The sequence below is a fragment of the Chionomys nivalis genome, chromosome 20, assembly GCF_950005125.1.
Source record: "Chionomys nivalis chromosome 20, mChiNiv1.1, whole genome shotgun sequence".
Taxonomy (NCBI): Eukaryota; Metazoa; Chordata; class Mammalia; order Rodentia; family Cricetidae; genus Chionomys; species Chionomys nivalis.
The window spans coordinates 6,752,331-6,777,132 of NC_080105.1; the positions used below are offsets into that span (position 1 = coordinate 6,752,331).

The window sequence follows — 24,802 nt, forward strand, 5'->3', positions numbered from 1 at the left end:
ACACTGTAAATCCCAGAAGACCTTGCGCAGAAGTTCTCGCGAGAACCGCGAGGAGAGCCAGGCCCCGCCCCTCGAGATGCTTCCGCCTCTCTGTGGAGGCGGCTTGTTGTTGTGCAGGCCAAGATGGCGGCGCAGGCGGCGGCGGCGGCGCAGGCGGCGGCAGCCGCGCAGGTGGCCGCGGCTCAAGCAGCGCAGGCCGAGGCGGCCGAGTCGTGGTATCTGGCTCTCCTGGGGTTCGCCGAGCATTTCCGCACGTCCAGCCCGCCCAAGATCCGCCTGTGCGTTCACTGCCTGCAGGCCGTGTTTCCGTTCAAGCCGCCTCAGCGGATCGAGGCCCGTACGCATCTGCAGCTCGGCTCGGTGCTTTACCACCACACGAAGAATAGCGAGCAGGCGCGCAGCCACTTGGAGAAGGCGGTGAGCGTGCGGGCCGGCGGGCGGGCCGGGGGCGCGGGGGCGCCCCTCTCCGCCTCCACCGGGTTTCGGGCTCCCGAAGGCCTCGCCCTCACCTGTGGTGACAGACACGACTCCGCCACGCCCTCTCAGCGGGGACGGGGAAGTTGTGCCTTAGCAAGGACGGGGTTCCCGCGTCGGGGATCTCGTTTGGATGGCAGTGGGATCGTTGCCCAGAGCGTCAGCCTGGAAGCTCGTTCCTGGTCCCGGGACCCGGAATTGGGCCCCTCAGCTGCCTGGGTCTCCAGTCTGTCCTTTGTGCCAAGGCAACTGGGGAAGCTGAGACCCTGCCCGGGGTTGAACATTGTTGTCCCGTGAGGAAGCAAAGGATGTAGAGCCCGGAGGCAGTTGCTCCACCGGGGTCTGGAGGTCGGTCCCGCCGTTGGTGCCGCCTTCTCCCGACACGTAGTGCTCTATCTTTGAAGGAGTCCCCACTCACCTCCAGCTTGTCTTGTGACAACTTGGTGCTTCACAGAATTGGAAGAGGTAGCTGTCATTCCTCTCCTCAATATACTCCGTGGCTGTAGACATGTTTCTTCTCATAGAAACCGTCCCTTTCCCACCTCCGCCTCCTTTCTGCCGTTCACCTATCTCTGTTGTGATTGAAGGAGCTCCTTGGGTCATCTCGGCTCTTTAAATGTGATGATCCGCTGTCAGACTAAGGAAATTGCCTTCAGGAGGGGCTCAGAATCCTTGTTTCCCAGGCTGTACACTTCTAATCCTCACTGACAGCTAACTTCCCTTTTTTCCAGAGTGAAACAATACAGTGAGGTGATGTGGTTTAGCAAAGATCATCCTATGAGGTTTTGTTTTTGTTTATGGGGGCTGGGGGTGGGTCTTACTATGTAGCATAGAATGGCCTCAGAAAATTCCCAGCAATCAGGTACTGAGATTCCAGGTATAGTTGCTCATGCTTAGAATGTAAGCACTCACGGTAGAGGCAGGAGGACGATAAACACAAGGCTAGCCTGGCCTACAGTAGCAAGACTGCCTCAAAGAAAAAAAGTAGGTCTGGCTAGAAGACTCAGTGGTTAAAGGCTTTTGCAGCACAAGCCTAATAACTTGAATTCGATCCTTAGAACCCACGTTGGAAGGTGAGAACTGACTCCCAAACGTCTTCTGACCTCAACATGTGCCTGTACTCGTACACACACACATACACACACACACGCACAAATAATAAAATTAATTTTAAAAATAAAATGCACTGGATGTGGTGGTGGAACCTCTAATCCCAGCACTTAGGAGACAGGCACACAAATCTGAGTGTTGCAGAACATCCAGGACTACATAGAAGACTCTGATGATGAAGGAAGGAAACAAAACCTGGAGCCGGGCAGGGGTGGCGCACGCCTTTAATCTTAGCATTTCGGTAGGCAGAAGCAGGTGGATCTCTGTGAGCTCAAGGTCAGCCTGGAGAGTGAGTTCCAGGACAGCCAAGGCTGTTTCACAAAGAAACCCTGTCTTGAAAATATCAAAGAAAGGAAGGAAGGAAGGAAAATCTGGGCTCAAATTAAATTTGTGAATATCTTAAAGATTTAATTATTAATTATGTGTGTGAGTATATGCATATAAATGTTGTGCCCACCGAGGTCAGAGGCCTTGAGTCCTCTGGAGCTAGAGTCAGAGTCATATGTGAGCTGCCTAGTGGAGGTATTGGGACGAGAACCTGGGTCCTGTGCAGAGCATTGTGTGCTGTTAACTACTGAGCCATCTCTCTAGCTCCTTCAGTTTAATGATCACCAGTTCCCATACTAGACCAAAATAGTGTTAGTGAAGTTTTTTGTTTTGTTTTTATTTTTGTTCTTTTGTTTTGCGTTTTCTTTCATTCATCAAAGGAGCTTCTTGTTCCCCTTGACGTGGAGTGTCAAGCCAGTTTTGGACTCTGGGTATTAGCTAACTGAAGCAGTGACTACCTGTGTAAGCTTTTTCTTTAGTGAGACTAGCAGTCTGTATGAGAGCTGTGAGCTGGACCACAGAAGTGTAGAGTTGATGTTGGCCCGTTGGGACAGTGGGCATGCAGGCGTCTCTTATTTGGATGAGAGTGACATTTGAATGGTGCAAGCCAGTGAACCCACTCCGGGATTCAGGTCAATAACAAGGAATGCATGTGGCCAGCAGTCGATTGGAGAGGCCAGGGCAATAGTGAGTGAGGTGATCCTGCCAAGGGCCAGGCTTTAGTGTAGGTGCAGGCTGGAGACTGCCAGGACCTGGCTGCTTCTAAAACTTTTCTTTCTTGTTCAGAGCAGCTAATCCCACCATCTCCCTCCCCTTTTTCCTTGGGTGTCAATGTATCCTGTGTTTCATCCACTCAGCCTGTGCCATCATGCCTGCAGTTGCTCTCTTTTAGCTCTTGGCTTTGAGGGTAGTAACTGAAACACTTGTGAAGTGCTTTCCTTTGCTGTCGCAGAAACCTGACTCCTGAGGGGTCTCCCACAGAGTCATGTGGTGCCCTTCATAGGTCACCCTAGCTCAGTACCTGGAAGTCCTGTTAATCTCAACTACTCCTCCATTCAAAGTTTGAGTGAGTTTCATTTAAAGTGTTGTGTATAACCCCCTTTTCCCCCTTGGGAGTGACCCATGGACCCTGTCCGTAAGCCACTCTGCTCCTAAACTGTATCACCAGCCCCTTCATTTGTTCTCATTGCACTTTCCCCAAAGCACAGCTATGAGCTTTCTTCTCCCCTCTCTTGGACCCACTCGGTAAAGAACACTAGCATAAATCACACACAGACCATAGTCAAGCCTCTTCGAGCCCTGAAACTGGGATTCAGTGAGCCCAGGAATTCCAGGTTAGCCTGAGCCACACAACAAGGTGCCCTTTTCTTTAAAAAACTAAAAGTGTAATTAGGTTCTTTTAGAAACCACACCTGGCTTTGGTTCTTAGGTTTGAAATTGTGCATTCTGTCCCCTCCTTCCCTTGCTGACCTTTGTCAGCATGGTCACGCTGTAGCTAGTACCACCTGTTGACCCTCTCCTGTAAGTACCCTTTAGCGGATATTTCAGGTATCAAGTACAATACTGCAGTGCTGTATTCAGCAGCTCATAAATAGGTGCCTGATGTCTAGTCACAGCCCCATGTCGTTCAGTCATGTGTATAGTACAGCAACAAGATACGGTAAGTTCAGAGCAATAAGGTATTTTGAGAAAGAGACCATGTTTTGTCATGATTTGATTGGGTATGTGGGAAAATGGAGGTGGAGTGTTAGTCTTTTGTTTGTTTGTTTTTATGGCACTGATGTTTTGCCTGCATGTATATCTGTGTGAGGGTGGCAGATCCTCTGGAACTAGAATTATAGGCAGTTGTGAGCTGGGAATTGAACCCCAGGTCCCCTGGAAGAGCAACCAGTGCTTTTAACTGCTGAACCATCTCTTCAACCCCAGGAGTGTTAGTCTTACCCTGGCTTCCCAGTACCACTTGGGATTTTGGGAAATCCTGTAAATAAGAGAAGGCCAAAAATTTCTCTCTCTCTCTCTCTCTCTCTCTCTCTCTCTCTCTCTCTCTCTCTCTCTCTCTGTGTGTGTGTGTGTCAGAGAGAGAGAGAGAATAGGGTTGTGAAGCCATCCTTTTTAGAGTATTTGTGGGATCTTGACATGTGGGGATTCTCATTGCTCTGAAACGCTCCAGCCGGCTATGATGGTCTGAGCTCTCATCTGCACAGTATTTGCCTGCCTTGCTGGAGAGCTTGGAAAGCTGCTGCTGCAGTCATTGTGAGCTGCATCCTGTCAGACAGAGCCTGCTGTTTCTGTGCGAATTTGGTCTTGTCTTCAAAGCCAAAATGTGACTTCTGCCTTATTTTCACACCCATCCTTTAAGCAGACAGCCTCATTTCAGTGGTCTGTCCATCTGCCATAGGACTGAAAGATTATGGGTGGTATCAAGGCATTTTCTCCTTAGTTTTTTTTTTTTTTAAAGATTCATTTATTATTCTGGGTGATGGTGGCACATACCTTTAGTCTCAACACTTTGGAGGCAGAGGCAGGCGGGTCTCTGTGAGTTTGAGGCCAGTCCTATAAGTTACAGGACAGCCAGAGCTATAGAGATTTATTTATTACATACACAGTATTTTGCCTGCATGTACACCTGCACACCAGGAGAGGACACCAGATCTCATTACAGATGGTTGTGAGCCACCATGTTGATGCTGGGAATTGAACTCAGGAGCTATGGAAGAGCAGCCAGTGCTCTTAACCTCTAAGCCATCTCTCTAGCTTCTCTCCTTCAGTTTTGAGACAGGAATGAAAACGGAACCTGGAGCTAACCAGTTGGGAAGACTAACTGATCAATAAGCCCAGATATCCTCTTGTCTCTGCTTCTCAGAGCTGGAATTCCAGGCCTACAGCACAGCACCTTGTTTATGTGGGTACTGGCTGTCAAAACTCAGGGAGTACTTGCTGAATGAGCATCTTCAACCTTCTTTATTTAATTTGTAGTGCTGTGGATTGAACCTAGGTTCTTGTTGCACACTTGATATGCATCCTACTGTGAGCATTCTACTTCTAACTCTGCGACCTCAAACTTTGTTCTTTTGATCTCATGATCCCTTTTGTCTCTGGACCTGCAGTGTGCAACGCCATTCTTAAGTGCTCCCCGTTTGGAAGCTGCAGAGAAGAGAGGAAGTGTTGTTTTTTGCATCTACAGTTAGTCTTTGGCCTGGTTGAGGACACCCTGCTGATGACTGGCTTTTTGTGGGTTGCTTTGTTAGGTGGAGTTGGCCAACATGGTCTCAATCACCCAGGCTTGAGTGACCTTCCTGGGCTTCCATATTGGGCTATGGGTTTGTGCTGCACCTGCCCCAGCTGCTCTATGATAATGGCTTTGCTCATCTGACCTGAAAAACAACTCCAGTTCCACTGGTCAGGCACTGTTACTCTCCGGTTGGCCTGGGAGTCTCTTCCCTCTCTCTTGATGCCTGAGGCTCAGATGGAGCAGCTCTTTCTCTCCTGGGTTTTTTCATACTAGAGTCCATGCTGTATAGACCTGGGATAGAAACCCATGCCCAGGCTTCAGCTATTATGCAGAGCGGCTCCATGGACAACAACCTGTGCTTCTTCCTGTTTTCTTTTCTGCTCTCTCCTCTCTCTCACTCTTTGTCCCCTCTGACTTAAGGAACTAAAGTCAGCATCGCCTTTCATTCTGATTCCCCCCTGCTTGCGTCCTCCACGTCATCTTCAAAATACTGTTTTTAGTGTTTATGTGTCAACCCCGTGTTAAGCTCCATCTCACTAGATCCTCAGCGAACCAATGGGATAAAGACCTCCTTATTTTCTTTTTCACATTGTTAAGTGTGTGCATGTGTGTACACAGAGCATGTGTGCAGCTCAGAGGACAACTTGTGGAAGTCTGCTCTCTCAGGTGCTAGGTTTGGTGGCAAGAACCTTTACCCAGTGAGCCATCTTGTCCACCCCTCTACTGATTTCTTTATGCCCACCCTCAGGTGTTGGCTGGAAGCGGTTCCAGAGCTTTAGCTGCCCATAGCAAGACATTAGGAAAGCTCGCTCTGTTTCCAGTCCTGATTGTAGCAATCAGTAACTACTCAAGTTGATCCTAGTTTTTTTGTTTTGTTTTATTATTATTATTTTGTTACTTTGTTTTCTATGAATAAGAAGCCTGTCAGCTGGGTGTGCTGCCTCATCCATATACTCCCTGTACTTTTGAGGCTGAGGCAGAAAAAAAGATGCTATTAATTCAAGGCTGCCATGACCTTGCCTCAAAAACCAAAAAACATGAGGCTGGGTAAGTGCTCACTGGCTTAAAAGTGTTGCTGTTGAAGAGTGAGATCCTGAGTGCAGATCTCAGTCTCCATGTAAAAGAGCTGGCATGAGCCAGGCGGTCGTGGCGCACACCTTTAATCCCAGCACTCGGGAGGCAGAGGCAGGCAGATCTCTGTGAGTTCGAGGCTAGCCTGGTCTACAAGAGCTAGTTCCAGGATTGGAACCAAAAGTTACGGAGAAACCCTGTCTCGAAAAAATCAAAAAAAAAAAAAAAAAAAAAAAAAAGAGCTGGCATGTGCACATAACCCCACTGGGAACCCCAGTGCTGTGGCTGCTGAGGGGCCTGGGGCTTGATGGCTGCTAGCGCCTACCTTCCTTCTGTCTCAAGGGAATAAGGGAGAAAGTGGAAGAGCATGCTTGTAAAGAACTGACCTTCACATTCATGGGCTATTGAATGCACGCACACGCATACATGTAAAGAAATCATATAAAGCTGCTGGGCGGTGGTGGCGCACACCTTTAATCCCAGCACTCGGGAGGCAGAGGCAGGCGGATCTCTGTGAGTTCGAGGTCAGCCTGATCTACAAGAGCTAGTTTCAGGATAGGAACCAAAAAGCTACGGAGAAACCCTGTCTCGAAAAAAATCAAAAAAAAAAAAAATTTGGGCAGGTATTTCCTCCCTACTGGGTCAGACTTCACACCCAAGGGTGGACTCCCAGCCACTGCTGCATGTGTGGCGCTAAGCAGCCAGCCTTGCCACCCCAGCTAGTCCAGGTCTTGGTTCCTTTCTTACTAGCTTTTCTGGGGCATCTTACTTCCCCTTTCCTGCAGAGCCCTGCGCTCACATCCTACTCCAGCCTTCAAAGCCCAGCATCAAGTGCCCCATCTTTTTTTTTTTTTCTTTTTCGAGACAGGGTTTCTCTGTGGTTTTGGAGCCTGTCCTGGAACTAGCTCTTGTAGACCAGGCTGGTCTCGAACTCACAGAGATCCACCTGCCTTTGCCTCCCAAGTGCTGGGATTAAAGGTGTGCGCCACCACCGCCCGGCTCAAGTGCCCCATCTTGTATGGCCTTTTGAGACAGTGGGATGTTCAAGGGCCCAGTCCACCTGTCCACACCTGTCAGGCTCCTCTCAAATGTTAGTTATTTGGTAGCTGTTTTTTGGACCATAGGTTGGCAGGTCAGTGTTAGGTGTGTTCTTAGGAAGTCCCTGAAGATCCAAATGACTGTACACTACATGGCACACTAGCTAGGAACCTGTTGCAACATGTAGCTTGAGACACAGTGGTTCCCTAAGTCAAAACTGGCCCTCCGAATACTTTTATTTATTTACTTATTTGTTTGGAGACAGGGTTTCACTGTTTAGCTTTGGCTAGCTGTGTAGACCAGTCTGGCCTCAAACTCATAAAGATCCACCTGTCTCTGCTTCTTGTGTTGAGATTAAAGGTGTGTACACACTATACCCAGCTAGTTATTTTTATGTGTGTTCTTTTGTCTCTGTGTACACACCTGAATGTAGGTGCCTGTGGAGACTAAAGGTGTTGAGAAGCTGGGATTGTGGGTGGTTGTGAGCTCGCCAACATGATGAGTCCTCTGCGAGAACAGTAACAATAGTAACCAGGGTTTTTTGTTGTTTGTTTTGTTTTGAAGATGTTTCTCAGGTTGACCAGCTGCTGTCCACACTGGCACTCCCTTCTGAGGCTAGCTCTGCCCTCTTCAAGCCTATTTAGTGTGCTGCTTCCTTAGGAGAAACTTGTCCCCATACACCAACCCCCTCCCCTATTGTAACTCACTCTTGAGCAAAGCTTTGCTGAATGTCCAAGCTTTCTGCTGACGTGTGGAATGTGGCCAAGATCACCCTGGGATCCCCTCCCTGGAGTATGTGGGAGCATTAGCTTTTTGTCTGATGTTGGAAGGATAAATTCCCCTCTTTGTTAGGCATCTACCAAGTGTCCTGCAGCTTCCATTCCCACGATCAGATTATAGGGGAAGAAGCACACGCACCGCTTCCCCACACTTCTTTTTTTTTTTTTTTGGTTTTTTGTTTTTTCGAGACAGAGTTTCTCTGTAGCTTTGAAGCCTGTCCTGGGGATGATTGCCAGCCCCAGCATGAACCACATAGCCAGGCACCAAGCATTTGCCTCAAAATTAATTAATCCTTTTTCTTTCTCTTTCAGTGGTTGATATCACAGCAAGTATCCTTTTCTTGTTTGTCTGTTGGGGGTGTGCCCTGCTAGGGGTGGAACCAAGGGCCTGGGGCTTGCTAAACAGGTGTTCTGCCATTGAGCAAGGCCCTGTACTGTGCTCTTGAGGGGATGTTCTGCTTGAATGAAAAGCCAGTGGTAAAAACTAGAAACCCCTCCCTTCCCTGGTGTACCATGTGCCCTCACTGTCCTGGAAGCCAGCCACCACTCTGGGTTGCAAGGTCTTCATCCTGCCCCAACGTGGCTCCTCTGCTTGCCCTATAACGTGGAGGAGGAGGACTTATTGGCACTTTGGCCCTTTTTAAAGAGAACTTTGCACCAGGCTATAGTGATGCACGCCTTTAATTCCAGGACTAGGGATGCAGAGGCAAGTGGATCTCTGTGAGTTCAAGGCCAGCCAGGTCTACACAGAGAAACCCTGTCTTCTAAAACAAAAACAAGATAAACAAAGAGATGTCTTTGCATTGTACTTCCTTAGCTGGCCTTCTCCAGATCCCACAGTTTGAAGATGTTAAATTTGAGGCAGCAAGCCTGTTGTCAGAGCTGTATTGTCAAGAGGTGAGAGCATGTTACTGGTTCTGAAAGCGAAGTCTCCCCGTCTCCTGGGTGGGAGATTATGGTTTCCAGTTGGGTAGAAGTTCACATTGTGTTCAGCCCTCGGAGACCCTGGGAACTCACCCCATGATTGTTGCAAACACCAGAACCACAAGGTGCTCAGAGCCCTTCTGTGGAGTGCTGCAGCTTGTGTGTGCACAGAGCTTGTGTATGGCTTGCTCACACTTTTATTCCTGTGTTTACTAATTCAGGGCTAGGGACAGAAACCAGTGAGTGTCTCACCTGTACTAGAAAGATACTGCCACTGAGCTCTGGTCCTGTGCTTCTCCCCTCCCAGTGTATACTGCCTACTGCAATAGATGTGACTCAACATCCTTGTCCAGTATTCTTAAAGGTGCAACTTTTCCTTGTATCTTTTTTTGTGGTCCAGGGGATACCAGGGCCCTAAGCCTGTTAAATAGACACCTTCTAACACCAAACTGCACCCCCACCCTTCGGATCTTGTTGTTATTTGTTTGTTTGTTTGTTTGTTTATTTATTTTTGGTTTTTCGAGACAGGATTTCTCTGTGGTTTTGGAGCCTGTCCTGGAACTAGCTCTTGTAGACCAGGCTGGTCTCGAACTCACAGAGATCCGCCTGCCTCTGCCTCCCGAGTGCTGGGATTAAAGGCGTGCGCCACCTACCGCCCGGCTGTTATTTATTTATTTTTATTTTATGGGTATAAATACTTCGTGTATGTGAGTGTACCACATCCTTGCCAGTTGTCCAGAGTTTAGAAGAGGATATGAGATCCCTTGGAACTTGACTGACAAATGGTTGTGAGCTGCCATGTGAGTGCTGGGAACTGAACCAGAGCCAGAGCCAGAGCTTTTCCCAAATTGTGTGTGTGTGTGGGGGGGGGGGGTTGGGTTTCGTTTTGGGTTTGGTGTTTCTGTTGTTGGATTTTTTTGCGGGGGTGTTTTGAGACAGGGTCCTAGTATGTAGCCTTGGCTGGCATAGATGTGGCTGTGTAGAGCAGGCTGGCCTCAAACTCATAATGATTCACCTGCCTGCCTTCCGAGTGCTGGTATTAAAAGTGTGCACCACCAGGCCCAATACCAAATGTGTGTGTGTGTCTATGTGTGTATATGTGTAAGTTGTTTTTGAGTCTCGCTATGTACCTACCCCTAGCTGGCCTAGAATTTGCTGTGTAACCTGAACTGGCTTCAGATCCATACTTCCTGCATTAGCTTCCTTAGTACTGAGATCCCAACCTAAGGTGCCTACCATACATGTCTGAATGAGAAGCTATTATATTTTATATTATATTCTAAACTTTTTGTTTGGTTTTTTGGGGGGATTTTCTTTTCTTTTTCTTTTTTTTTTTTTTTTTTTTTGAGGTTTGTTTGTTTTTATATTGTTATTTTCTTTTGGGGACAGGATCTCTCTACATAGCTCTGGCTGTCCTGGAACTTACTATGTAGACCAGGCTGGTTTTGAACTCATAGAGATTTCCCTCCCTAATACTGAGATTAAAGGCATAATCCACCATCACCATGCTTGGCTTTTTTTTTTTTTTTGGACACAGTGTCACACTGTAGCTTAGGCTGGCCTTGCTCTCACGGTCAGTCCTGCTTCAGATTCCCAAGCGTTAATAAAACAGGTGTAAACCATCACACCTATCAAGAAGTGATTTCAGAAGCATGTAGACTTTCCCCAAGTGACAAGTACACTGTGCTTGCATTCCCACCTCATCCCATCAAGTGGCAGCAGCTGTATCAGGGTCCCGTGCATGCGACTGCCAGCTTGTCCTCCTTGAACTTGAAACCATTTCCTTTCAGAACTCGGTGGATGCAGCGAAGCCACTGCTGCGGAAAGCCATCCAGATCTCACAGCAGACGCCATACTGGCACTGCCGCCTCCTCTTCCAGCTCGCCGTGAGTACAGGAGCGAATGAGACCTTAGGGCATGAACTCAAGTACCAGTCACACAGGCTCCCCTTGGGCGCCTCCTGGCTGCCATATGGGGACAGGCTGTTCCACTCTGCCAGTCACCTTTTCTTCCCTCATCCTGTCTACACCTCTATCTCGGGGGCACCTGGATGACCCCTTGCTGGTGTTGTCTGCCTTTGACCTAGCCATCTGTCGTGTCTCCTGTCTCCTGTGATACAGCCCTATCCCCAGATAGCCAAAGATACTGGACTTCAGAACCTTTCCCCAAGAGGTCCCCTTAGGTTCCCATGCTCACATTGTCTCCTTGCAACCTCCCATGTGCTGTTGCCAGCAGCTGAGGAAGTGGGCTGGGCAGCTACATGACACTGTGCAAGGGAGCTGCGCTCTATACCAAGGAGCTGCATGTGCCTTTCCAGGGATTAGCTGTATTTGTCTCTCTTTCAGTTGTTCAGGCTTCCGATTTGAAGCATCCTTATTCCCCTGCTCCTGAAGGAGCCCTTCCTAGTAACCCACCTGGTATGCACTGGGTCTGCCTGAGAGCCCAGACTGCTGATTCTGTGCAGTCTGAAGTGACAGCGTGAGTCGTGTTTGCCCAACTGTTTCCCCAGCAGTTATCACTGATGGCTGTCTTGGTGCTTGAACTCCAAACCTGCACTGCAGTGACTGTGCTGATGTAAGAGGCTCAGCCAAACCGGGGCAAGTTCTGAGGATGGGCATTGACAGTTGTGGTCATTGCTTTTTCTCCTCTTTAGCAACTGCACACACTGGAGAAGGACCTGGTATCAGCCTGTGACCTCCTGGGCGTGGGGGCTGAGTATGCCCGAGTGGTGGGATCTGAATATACACGGTAGGCTGTGCCCATCCTTTTCCTCCTGCTCTGCTGTCCTGCTACTGACCGTAAACATGGCATCTTGGTGTGTGAAGGTGGTCTCTGGTGTTGTGAACCATATAGTCAGTCTTAGCAAATAGCCTATCAATTCATGAGACATGAATTGCTAGCAGGGAAGGCAGGGCCGGTATCTTATTGGTAGAGCTGGTACTGGCAGTTTCTCTCTGATATTTTTGAATCAGGTTGTCTGTCACTACTGTATTCCAGGATGAACCCCAGCTACTTGCTTTAATCCTCCTGCCTCAGCCTCTCTTTGGGATGACAGATTTGCACTTGTACATGTAGTTTCCAAATCTCTTGAAATGGGGAGTTCTGGTAGGATTTATCTAGGCTTTATTGTATAGGGTCTCCTTGACAGCCAGCTGTGATTCTGCATGCTGCACTTGTTGAAGAGTGAGGCAAAGTAAAGTGGGCTAGCATTGGTATGAGAGACCAACCTGCCCTGTTGTGGGAGTTCCTGTCCTCAGTTTCACCATGTATGTAGATCTACTTGGGAAAGTCCAAGGAGTGGGGGCTAGGACAGGTCTTAGGAACCCTATGACCTGTGGAGGAGGAGAGGGGAGAACATTGACCTTTCCAGTGTTATGAGTTTATGCCCTTAATCCAGAGAGGGACCTGGGTGGGGAGAGCACAACCCAGTTCACAGGTGAGGTAGTGACAGCCCAAGCCAGTTCCTGTTTCATGCATCCTCTGTGCCACGCCCATATCTGCTATGTTGAGCATTAAGGTGATTTGAGGGTGCCATCTTCTACTCTGCCCAGAACTTGGCCCTCTGACCTTTTGTAATGCTCACAGGTATGTCTGCATCATGTAAAATAATAGGTGCTGAAGGTGGAGGATCCAAAGAAGAAAGATCCCAAATTGAAGATTGAGAAAGTAGAGGGGTGGATCATTGTTTAAGAGCATTCCAAACCCAGATTTACTCCTCAGCACCTACATTAGGAGAGTCACAGTTTCCTGTAACTCCAGTTCCTAGTTATCTAACACGCCCCTGTGGCCTCTTTGGATGCATTTGCACATGTAGGCACTCACACATAGACATAACAAAAGTAAATTTTGTGTGTGTGTGTGTATTCTTTGTTTTTTGAGACAAAGTTTCTCTTATGTAGCTCTGACTGTCTTGGAATTCCATATATAGACCAGTACGGGCTTGAACTTACAAAGATCCATCTACCTGTCTCTGCCTCTTAAGTGCTGGGATCAAAGGTGTGCTCCACCATGCCCAGTTGATTTTTTTTTCTAAATTCAAAGTTAAGTTGGGAGTATGGTGACAGTGTAAGACCTTAAGTTCAATTCCCAGCATGCCAACCCCCAGAAAAAATATTCATGGTCACCCTCAGCTGCATATCAAGTTTGAGGCCAACCTGGGTTACATGAGAATAACCTCATGCCCTCCCCAAAATACCATAAATATAAATGAGAACAAAATGCAGCACACTACAGGGTTATATTATTAAGCACACCTCCCTGAGGGGCAGCCTTTTTGATCCCCAGACTTCCTGGTGTCCTTCAAACCTGATGTTTTGTCTCTTTTTCAGGGCGCTATTCCTGCTCAGCAAGGGGATGGTAAGTCAAGACTGGTGGGTGCAGCTGTATGGCTTCAGGTAGTAGGTGTGCTATTGAGGAAGCCTGCTGTGGAGCCACCTGTACAGTTCCTTTGTTGTATCTAGCTTTGTTTATTTGAGACAAAGTCTCTATGTATCCCTGGCTGTCCTGGAATTCTCTAAGTAGACCAGGCTGCTGGCCTCAAACTCACAGATATCTGCCTGCCTCTGTCTCCCGAATGCTGGGATTAAAGGCAAGCGTTGCCATTCCTGACATTATTGCTCCCAGCTCTGCCGTCTGGGAGGAGGTTCCTAAGCTATTGGACTGGTGACAGTGATACCCCGCTCACCATCCCTTCCAGTTGCTGCTGATGGAGCGCAAACTGCAAGAGGTGCACCCATTGCTCACACTGTGCGGGCAAATCGTGGAGAACTGGCAGGGCAACCCCATCCAGAAGGAGTCCCTGCGTGTCTTCTTCCTGGTGCTGCAGGTGACCCACTACCTGGATGCTGGGCAGGTGTGTTGTCTCTCAGACAGGGGGAGGGATTACTTATGATGTGGTCTCATTGTTGCATGTTGGTGAGTGCACTTACATAGATGCAGGTGTCCTGCTCTAGCACGGGTACAGTTCAACCACCCAAAGGTAGAGGATACTCGGATGACAGAGTTTATTTTAGTGGTTCTGTTCTCATTTGAGTACAGAGTGCACACATGGTTGGGGGGGTCTCTAGGGGAGTCGTGTAGCAGGCTCCCCTTTCTTAGCTTACAGCAGCATTGTGAGGGTTAGTAGGAACCTTGGTGTGGCTTCATGGCTGCATTGAAGACCTGACACCTGTGTCTGTGATGGCATCAGCCTATGATGTATGGAAGCCATCTTGCCTGTCTTGGCCCTTGCCTGTTCCTATGGTTCCACTGACTGCACCCCCTCTTTGGTACTGGGCCAGTGTTGTGGGGACCAGGGAGGGCTCAGTGAGCTTATTGTTAGTAAGGGCTTTCCTGTGTTTCTGTTGGGCACAGCTTTTCATACAGCATGGAAAACATGGCAGATACGGGTTAGTTTTGACTGCTGAGAGCCACAGCTGTCCTGAGAGGCTCAGGATGGCAGACGGGAGGGTTGGTAGAAGCTGCAATGCCCACAAGGCTTTTATTTGTGAGAAGCCAAGTGTAACCCAGCCAGGATCTGTGCTCCCTGCCAAAGAGTAGCCTGGACCTGGTAAGGTAGACTCATGGACAGGGAGGCCCCATGCAGGAGCTGGACAAGATTGCTAGGCCTCCAGAGATGTATTGCTGAAACATGCGTGCCACAGGTGAAGAGTGTTAAGCCATGCCTGAAACAGCTGCAGCAGTGCATCCAGACCATCTCCACGCTACACGACGATGAGATCCTGCCCAGCAACCCTGCTGACCTCTTCCACTGGCTGCCCAAGGAGCACATGTGCGTGCTCGTCTACCTGGTGAGTCCCACCACCCTGGGCCTGGGCTGGGAGAGGGCCCTATGACCACCGCCCGCTTTCCTTGCAGGTCACAGTGATGCATTCGATGCAGGCTGGCTACCTGGAGAAGGCTCAGAAATACACAGACAAGGCACTCATGCAGTTAGAAAAGCTCAAGAGTAAGTGCCACTTGGGTGGGGATCCCACACAATCCCATGTCCATACCCAGGGAGGCCAGGGTAACCCTTACCTATTTGCTCTGAAGCCTCCAGAGTCGGGGTTTTGTGCACACGCTTTACTTTATGCATCTCGGGTTGCATGTGGCCTTAGTATTGCTCTACAGCACTTTGGTCCTGTGCCTTCCTCAGCACTGCTGAAGGGAGAAGTGAGCTGGGAACACCAGAGCCTGTGGAACTACTTCTCTTTCCCTTAAGCTGGATCCAGCAAGGACTAGGCTCCTCTTCCTCCCAAGGAGAGCTGTGCAGAACTGCCAAGAGCTGCCTAGGTTCCTCATAGGTTGGATCCTGGCCCAGGCATGCACAGTTCAAGACATCTTGAAGAATCCTCTCAGCAGGTTCTTGAGCTCTTAACTGGGGTGGCGGCTGTGCCGGCCTCTGTAGAGCTGACCTGTGTGTGGCATAGTCCTCAGCCTAGAGTGTCCTGTGGTCCAGGCCAGGACCTGTACTTGCTAAGTCCCTGCTGTACCTGAGTACCACCCAGTGGGGATTTCTCAGCCTTTGGACACTTCACAGTGGCTTTATCTAGATGGGAAGGGCCCTGTGGGGCCATGCCTACATGCTCATCCTTGCCTCCTGTCCCCAGTGCTGGACTGCAGCCCCATCCTGTCATCCTTCCAAGTGATCCTGCTAGAGCATATCATCATGTGCCGGCTCGTCACAGGCCACAAGGCCACTGCACTACAGGAGGTAGCGAGCACAGAGCAGGATGGTGGGAGCCGATATGGGTAGGGGCCTGTGTCAAGAGGGGAGGGTGCAGTGACCTTACTGTCACTGCTTTAGCAGAGTGAACTGTATAATCTAATGTAAAGCCAGTGGCCTGGCTCCCTAAACTTGTATGCTCAGGGAACATTGTGATGTGACTGGGATGCCCACCTTTCTGAGAACATTGGAAAGTCACTTTATAGCCAAAGTACTCAGTTGAAGCTGGGCAAGGAGAAAGGAGATCAGGGTCACCTTCCTCCCTGTGACAACTTCTCCTTCCAGGACTTTGACCCTAGTTTGGCAAGCGTGTCTTCCAGCCTTGAGTCTATACTGGGTCCAGGGCAGGCAGTGACCTCCATTCTCTCCTCAGATTTCCCAGGTCTGCCAGCTGTGCCAACAATCCCCCCGGCTCTTCTCCAACCATGCTGCCCAGTTACACACACTGCTGGTAAGTGTGCCCTGGGTGCTGGGCCCTACTCTTGCCAGAATCCCAAGCCCAGAACATACCTAACAAAGAATGTGTATGATCCACCCTGAGAGACTCCGGATGTCCCAGTAAATACCCCTGTGACACTATTCAGTTAGAATCCAGATGTTCCCAGTGAGCGTTCTGTCAAGGGGAGGGGCGTCCTTTACAATAGTATGAAGCTCATCCCAGAGGCCCAGGTAAACACTGTACTTGTCCAGGGTCACTCTTAAAGCTGCCCTACATCTATCCCTGTCCTTGCAGGGCCTGTACTGTGTCTCTGTGAACTGCATGGACAATGCTGAAGCCCAATTCACCACAGCCCTGCGGGTAAGGCTGACTCCTGGAGCAGCAATATGTCAAATTGGGTACCCCTCAGTGAGGATGGAAACTACTTAGATATGCTGCTAGAGCCGTAGGCTTTGAGCCTACATTCTCTGCAGTCGGCCTGACACTGACCACGACAGTGACACGGTTCTTGTTGATATGGAAGCTGATGGGGTGAAGGTTCTTGGATACCCTGGACAGATAGGAGGGATGGACATATGTATCAGGGCCATAGGAACACTGGGTGGCCACTTTGACACCTGGTAAGTGCCAGAACACCCTCAGGCTGTGTCGGTTTATGGTCCTTCTGGGGTCACAATTGGTTCTGAAGTTATGTAGAGTCACATTGTATGCATGACCAGTGCCTTGGATGTGCCTTTATCCTACCTAAATTCCTCAATAGGTGCTCAGGGAAGGGTTTTACTTCAGGAAACGGGGCTCCCACACAAGGCGCCTATACCTTTAGGCTGCTGACCTACAAGCTCCTGCTGGTCCATTTCTCCTAGAGCAGCCCAGATACCTCTTGGGCCAGCTTACTTCCCAGTTCTGCCCACCTGACCCAGGACCAGGGAAGAATGTCCCTTATCTTGGCATCAATGTCCATGCAGGAAATGGGGGCTACTGACCCATTCTCCCAGGGAGCCCCCAGTAGAGATTTTAGTGAGCAGGGTTCTGTTCTATGAGCAAGGTGGCTGACTGGGGCATCTCTCTGACTGGGATGGGGGTTCCTTTCCTTGGTGGTCTACATGTATGTGGGTGCTATGTGAAGAGCCAACTGGCTGCCAACTCCACTGGTTCTAGCCTCAGGTCCTTCTGCTGTACTATCAAGGTCCTTCTTCAATGCCAAGAGCCTCACATTTTTAGTGGTTGTCTTACTTCTCCATATGGCTTTGGCCTAGCAGCACAACACTGAAGTCATATGCTGAGGCATTTTGGAGAATCTATGGGAGGAGGTGAGCTAAGGCAGACATGGACCTCACCCTCAAACTGAGGCTCTTCCTATTGCCCACAACTGACAGCCCAGTACTACTTGCTGCAGCTTAGGCCAGGGAAGGGTACTTTGGGTTTTTGTGTGCCCGGCGTGCTGAAGGCCCTGTACATCACTGGACGTGCTCGCTGCGGGGATCTGGACTGCTTAGAATTCCATATTCTTTCTCCCTTCAATCCCATACTAGAGATCAAACCCAGGATTTCACACATGCCAGGCAAGTGCTAGACTGCTGAACTGCAGCCCCTGCTCATAGTTTTTAAGAGGATATCTCAGAGGGCTGGAGAGATGGCTCAGAGGTTAAGAGCACTGATGGCTCATCCAGAGGTCCTGAGTTCAATTCCCAGCAACCACATGGTAGCTCACAGCCATATGTAATGAGATCTGGTGCCCTCTTCTGACCTGCAAGCATACAGACAGACAGAACACCATATACATAATAAATAAATAAATAAATCTTAAAAAAAATAAAATAAATCTTAAAAAAAGGATATCTCAGTTGCACAAGCTGCCCTTAAATTCTGATCTTGCCTGGCTGTGTGTAGTGGCACACACCTTTAATCCCAGCACTAAGGAGGCAGAGGCATGTGAATTTGAGTTTGAGGCCAGCCTGGTCTACAGAGCAAGTCCCAGATCTGTTACATAGAGAAAATGTGTCTTGAAAAACCAAAAGAAAAAGATTTTCTGATCTTGCCTCAGCTACCCAAATGCTGGGGTGACCGGCCTCTACCACCACACCTAGCAGTATACCCCTTTTGGCCAACTAAATGTCCCACAGCCTGTGGTTCAATGGCGGAGAACACACCTAACGTGCTTCAAGGCTTAGGTATGCATCTGTTGGCTTGCAAAGAAAAAAACAAGCCAGGGTGGTTGCAGGCCTCTCATCCCAGCACTGCACTCAGGACACCGAGGCAGGATAGAGAATCCCAGGCCCGTCTGGGCTGTTTGTTGACGCCATGTTTTACCATTATCCACTATTGGTCATTGACATGATCAGGATAGCTAGCCTTCATGTTCACTTTCTAAATGACCCCTGATGTGGCTGGTGGAGAAAGAGCTCCCCTTTGTAGTTGGGTGAATAGCTGTTTTCAGTTAGGCCCCAGCAAGGTGACAATGGCCAGGCTGGCCCCCTAAACGCTCTGTCTTCCATTCCAGCTCACCAACCACCAGGAGCTATGGGCCTTCATTGTGACCAACCTTGCGAGTGTGTATATACGGGAAGGAAATAGACACCAAGAGGTAGTAGGTGACATGCTTCATGTTTGGTATCCTTTTTCCATCTCTTGCCCAGGAGCTATGGGTGTCCTGGACACCCATAGACCTTAGCAAAGCCCAAATGTATGCTGGGCAGTGGTAGTGCACGCCTTTAATCCCAGCACTTAGGGGGCAGAGGCAGGTGGATCTCTGTGAGTTCGAGGCCAACCTGGTCTACAGAGTGAGGGCCAGGACAGGCTCCAAAGCTACACAGAGAAGAAACCCTGGTTCGAAAAACCAACCCCCCCCCCCAAAAAAAAAAAATAAGAGAGAAAAAGAAAGAAAAGCCCAAATGTTTAATTTTTATGAGGGTGCAGCTTTTGAGGAGTTGGGACTGGGGTTACACTCCTGCAGCTATGTGGCCTCTGTGCCATCCTAAGCCACTTAAGGTTTATTGACCCCACATTGTGCTTTTTTTTTTTTTTTTTTTTTTTTTTTTTTTTTTTTTTTTTTAAATTTGTGGTGCTGGGGTCCAACCCAGGGCATCCTGCATGCATGCTGCCAAACATGCTGTCACAGAACCATGGCCTCCCCCCAAATCAAGGGGAAGGAGGTCTTATATGGATGGACCTCTGCCACCCTGACTGTCAGGGAGCTGAGGCAGGACATCAGAGGGATGCTGTTCCACCTTCACTTCACTCTCCTTCATGATTCCCTCAGATGGACACCCCCCATCTCGAGGCTGTTCTGGACAGGCATGCTGCATACTGTGATATTCTTCCACTGGCGTGGAGGAAGCCCTATCCCTCTGTAGCATGTTCAGGACCTGACCTCTGGGTAGAGCTCAAAGTCCTGACTAACTAACGTTTCTCCACCAGCTGTACAGTTTGCTGGAGAGGATAAATCCAGACCACAGCTTCCCAGTCAGGTGAGTAGTCTGTGCCCAGCACAGACATCCCACACCCCCAGACAGTCTGCAGAGGCTCCCTTTGGGAAACCTTTCTCCTACATCTGTGACTCTCTGCTTCCCTGCAGCTCACACTGCCTCCGAGCGGCAGCTTTCTATGTACGTGGGCTCTTCTCCTTCTTCCAGGGCCGCTACAATGAAGCCAAGTGAGTTTGGGTTGGGGCACCATGTATGACAGCCTCTCCTCCCTCAGGCCATCTCTGCTTCTGTGTGACTGATGTGCCTGCAGGTGTCAGCATCTGTTTCCCTTGTGCAGGCGATTTCTGCGAGAAACTCTAAAGATGTCGAATGCAGAGGACCTGAACCGCCTCACGGCCTGCTCCCTCGTGCTGCTGGGTCACATCTTCTATGTGCTGGGGAATCACAGGGTGAGTCCCTGCCTAGCCAATGGGCAGGATGGAGAATGGGGGCACACCACTATCGAGCTTGGCACTTCTTGTCCTGGCATTCAAGAAAGTATATTGTGAAAGCCCACACACTGCCAACATGCAAGGTCTGGAAGGCATGGGGGCCTGGGGTCAGGTTCCATTCCAGGGTGTATATGTCAGGCTCACAAGCCTCAGACCTGAGAGACAGCTACCTCTTGCCTTGCACCTTCCTGTAGGCTCCTCAGCACAACTTTCCTCTAGAATACATGGCCCTCTGGGACGTGCCAGGACCTTAGGAGGAACCAACAGTGTCAAAGCCTCCCATATCTGTGGCACCATCAACCACATAACTTCACATGACTTAACTTTTTTATTTCACTTTATTGGTAAAGTATAGTGAACAGCCAGTGAGGGTAGCTTGACCATGGGGAGCAGGGAGTGGCCTTGGTGTTCCCAGTGTTGTGGTCTGCTAAGTGGGCAGCTACCTAGTCACTGGGCAGGACCTCTGTGATGATGGTACTCTAGTGGGGGGTGAAACACTTGGAACAGGGATTTGGGCCAGAAAGTGTTTGCCACTCCCATGACTTGCCATAAAATATCCCGTCTGCATGTGTAAGCCTGACTTAGGGGGGAGATAGCTGGGCCTGGCATGGAGCCGCAGGGAAAAATCGGCTAGACCAGCCCCTCATGGGTGAGACAAGCATTTCAAGAGCAACAGCCACATAACCAGAAGTCTGGCTCAGATGTAGGTCAGACCCATCCTATGCATCTATTGAGCCAGGCCTGAAGGAGGGGAACAGTTCTTCTGCCCACTGAGGTTTGAGAATCCTCTGCTCGGTTTGGTTCTGGTTGTTGGAGGTCGAGGTCTGACTGCAGCCTGCTGCATTAGGTTTGGTTAGGTTGTCCCACTAAACTGTGCCCAGGCCTAGAATCTGGCTTAAATTTTTCAGTATTATTTTTAGATTTACTTATTTTCTATGTCTGAATGTTTTGCCTGCATGTATATATGTGTGTGCCTGGTGCCCACAGGGATCAGAAGAAGTGGGTCAGATCTCCTGGTACTGGAATTAGACAATTTTTGAGCTGCCATGTGGGTACAAGAGCAGCCAGTGCTCTCAACCTCTGAGCCATCTCTCTGGCCTCTGGTTTGAGGGTTTGGTGTCCTGCTGCTGGGAGTTGTCACAGGACAAACCCAAACCAGGCCTACAGTTTAGGTAGGTAGAACAGGGTATGGTTTGAACTTGAGAGCAATCTCTATTCTTCAGGGTGGACTCTAGGTCAGTACCAGGAGACTGTGTCCCAGGACTCCCTTAGTACTCATGAGAACACTGGGCTCTAGGTCAGCATCTCAGCCCACACAAAAGCTGAGTAGAGCGGGTCACAGACCAGAGACCCCACCTATAGGAGCCTACAGAAGCCATCTCAAAGGAACAAACCTTCTCATCAGACCAGTGACTTCTTCCTGAAGCAGACCTTTAGCTGACACAGGCTGCTTTCCCTCAGAGGCCCAGGGATATCTACTTGAATTTACAGTTCATTCTTTTTGCTTTGTTTTGTTTTGTTTGTTGTCTTTGAGACAGGGTTTCTCTGTGTAGCCCTGGCTGTCCTGGGAATTCACTCCATAGACCAGGCTGATCTCGAACTCAGAGATCTGCCTGCCTCTGCCTCGCAAATGCTAGGATTAAAGGTGTGCACCACCACTGCCCAGCCTAATTATTTCTTTTTTTGTTTCTGTTTTTCCAAACAGGATTTCTCTGTAGCTTTGGAGCCTGTTGTAGAACTCGCTCTGTAAACTCTGCCTGGCTAATCATTTCTTATTGTGACTTCAGAGCTGTTTTTTTCTCTAGCTAGCAGGAAGCACACTGTGGTCCACTCATTGCCTCATGTGCAGAGCAGGAGCAAAGATGCTCATTGGTTTTTGTTGCTGTTGTTGTTGTTGTTTCAAGGTGAACAAGACTACTTCAGGTGACCATTTTAGGTAGACTCTGAATTTGTCCAGCAGCAGCAGAATATAAAATGGGCAGGTGGAGTCAAAGCCACTCTTCCAAAGCCACCAATTCATCCTTAGCTTTTGATTGGCAGGAGAGTAACAACATGGTGGTGCCTGCCATGCAACTGGCCAGCAAGATCCCAGACATGTCTGTGCAGTTGTGGTCATCGGCCCTCCTGAGAGGTGAGAGTGAACAAGGCTACCAGACATACTTGTGGGGCCCTGATAGCACATGAGCAGGACTGCATCTTCAGGGACTTTTATTTTTGTTTATTGGAGATGGGGTCTGATATGTAACCCTAGCTGGCCTGGAATTCTATGTAGACAAGGCTGGTCTTGAACTCACAGAGATTTATATTCCTTTGTCTGCCAAGCCACCATGCCTGACTTTCCAGGGGACTTTTAAGAACTGTGGTAGGTGGAGCTGGGACTTCTCCTTATAGGGCTTTGTGGATGATCCTTCTGGGCCTCAAGATGAGTTTGCATCCCTGAGGGCAATTTCTGTCTGCTCTGGGTGGTATGGGTTTGGCACCCAGAATATGAACTAGACAATGACCCCTGTTCCATTCTCAGATCTAAACAAGGCATGCGGGAATGCCATGGATGCCCATGAGGCTGCACAGATGCACCAGAACTTCTCCCAGCAGCTGCTACAGGACCACATTGAGGCCTGCAGCCTCCCAGAGCACAACCTCATTACGGTATACAGAGTGGGGAGCAGACATGGGGGTGAGGGCCTCCAGCTCCTCAGGTGTGAAGGGCTGTGTTGTCCCTTTTTCATAGAAGGGCCACCAGGCTCACCCATGTGTGTTCTCCCTGACAGTGGACAGATGGCCCACCACCTGTGCAGTTCCAAGCTCAGAATGGACCTAACACCAGCCTGGCCAGCCTTCTGTGAAGCCCTTCTGGCCTGTGTCCCCAACTTGGACCCAACACTGGAGCTCTCTGGGAACAAAACCACCAGGGTATCTCCCAGCCCCTCACCGTTGTCCAGAGCTGAATGAGTCCCAGGAGTGCTGGAGCCGTCATCTGCCTCTGAGGGTGACAGCTGATCCCTGCCTGTACCCGGACTCAGTGCCATCTCTTGGAGGGGACTGATGTCCTAATCTGTGTCTGAATAGGATGACAATCTGTGTACAGGGCCATCATCAGACTGTTCAACCAAACCGTGGTGCCGACTACCTAAGTGCAACAGCACAAAGCAGCCTCCAGCCCAGGGCAAGCTGAGGGTAGAGACATAACCCTCACTCCTCATCCTGCTGTTCTTCCATTGTCCCTGCACTCAGGGACTCCTGAGGACCTGGAAGTCAGCCTCTCAACCTGACTGTTCCTGGAAGGTGATCTTAGTGCAGGGGAGGAGCTTGGGACCAGGTGTGCATGTACAGTTGATGGCAGCTGAGACTTTGGGTACCCACCTTGCCTTCGGCAATCTCCTTGCTCATATTCAACATCGCCTCTTGGCCCAGGGTATTAGGCAGAAGTCCCGCTGGACCTGACTAAAGGAGCTTCCTTCCTGGCAGCTGTGCGGCCTTCCCATGGAGGACAGTTGTGGGACCATCTCAGGTCCTCTTGGCTTATGGGCTCCACCAAGGGTGACACAGTGATGTCAGGGTTTGTGGTACCTAGACAGGTACTCTCTTTGGTGGCGAAGATGGTGCTTGGGAGCTGTCTGTCACCCAGGCACCATGAAGGCCACTTCTCACAGCTTTGGAATCCATGACTGAAGGGACAAGGCTCCAAGGCCTTCGTGGACATCGTCACTAAGCCACGTGGCAGCCACTGCCCATGGCCAGGTGCTCCCAACCTTTTCCTCTTCCTCCAGCCCCTTGGGTCCCAGGGACCCTCAGTGTCTGCATCACAGCCCTGCCTATTTATTTAAGCTTTCTTTTCTTTCTTTCTTTCTTTCTTTTTTTTTTTTGCTTCTAGGGCATTTTGTACATAGAGCATTTCAAACAAGAACCTCGCAACTTGACATCTTTCTTGGTTTTAGAGTTCTTTTAGTGACCGTGTCTTAAGCACTGAAAGCTAAGGGTGGGGTTATGACAAACTCCATGAGGGGTCGACCGAAGTGAAACCTCCGTGACCCCAGTGCAGTCACCACAGTGTCCATCAACTAAAGATTGAGAGAAAAACCCAAAAGGGCCAGCACGCACAGATATTATGGTCCAAGAAGTGCTAAGAGGCAGCCACAAGCCACCCAGGGAGCCAGGCTGGGGTATAGCCCTATATGTGTCTGTCCTCCCTTGGTCCACAGGTGACACAGGTGAAGGAAGGTATGTCATGAGTGTGGAGAGTTTTTAACGTGGTGTTGCCTGGTTTTAGCAGCTTGTGCTTTTAATCAAGAACTTAACCGTTTTAAGTGGAAAGCTGTGAGAAGTCCACCCACCTGTATTGCTGGTCTCTCCCTACAGAACTACCACTCCTCCAGTCTCCTCATTCTCCAGCCCTCCAGCCCTCCCAGCGGCCCCTCTGTGGACTGGAGTCCAGCCTCAAAGGCGTAGCCCCTTTCTGAACTTAGCCTAGTGGGAAACTGGTCCACAGCTCCTTTTTCTGTTTGATTTTGGGTGGTTTTGTTGATTGATTCCTTTGTTCTTGTTTTGAGGGCTCTGCAATGCAGCAGAGCCCAGCCTGAGTAATTCAGTTTTCTTGTCTCAATCTTCCAAGTGCTGGGATTACAGGCAAATTCCACCATGCCTGACTCTTTTAGCTTGGCTTTGGGGTTTTGATTGGAAGGGACAGTTCTTAAGAGCTTTTTTGTTTTGTTTTGTTTTGTTTTGTTTTGTTTTTTTGAGACAGCATCTCTTATTTATGAATGACCCTGAACTCTGATTCTCCTCT

General features: G+C 49.5%; 1 protein-coding gene across 3 annotated transcripts; it reads left to right on the forward strand.

Annotated features, from left to right (window-relative positions):
• Positions 1–45: 45 nt before the first annotated feature.
• Positions 46–23,936, forward strand: Mau2 (MAU2 sister chromatid cohesion factor). 3 transcript variants are annotated; one of them, XM_057753007.1, is made up of 19 exons: positions 46–417; positions 8,344–8,361; positions 8,863–8,928; positions 10,746–10,841; positions 11,609–11,703; positions 13,284–13,311; positions 13,652–13,807; positions 14,598–14,744; positions 14,812–14,902; positions 15,546–15,649; positions 16,035–16,112; positions 16,395–16,460; positions 18,601–18,687; positions 19,518–19,567; positions 19,675–19,752; positions 19,863–19,974; positions 22,057–22,147; positions 22,538–22,665; positions 22,795–23,936. In XM_057753007.1, the coding sequence occupies exons 1-19, from the start codon at positions 124–126 to the stop codon at positions 22,966–22,968; spliced, it is 1,959 nt and encodes a 652-aa protein (XP_057608990.1). In that variant the 5' UTR covers positions 46–123; the 3' UTR covers positions 22,969–23,936. The 3 variants fall into 3 exon arrangements, with proteins under 3 accessions (XP_057608990.1, XP_057608989.1, XP_057608988.1); XM_057753006.1 differs by having other exon boundaries at positions 61–417; positions 18,601–18,684; positions 22,788–23,936; XM_057753005.1 differs by having other exon boundaries at positions 63–417; positions 22,788–23,936.
• Positions 23,937–24,802: the final 866 nt, after the last annotated feature.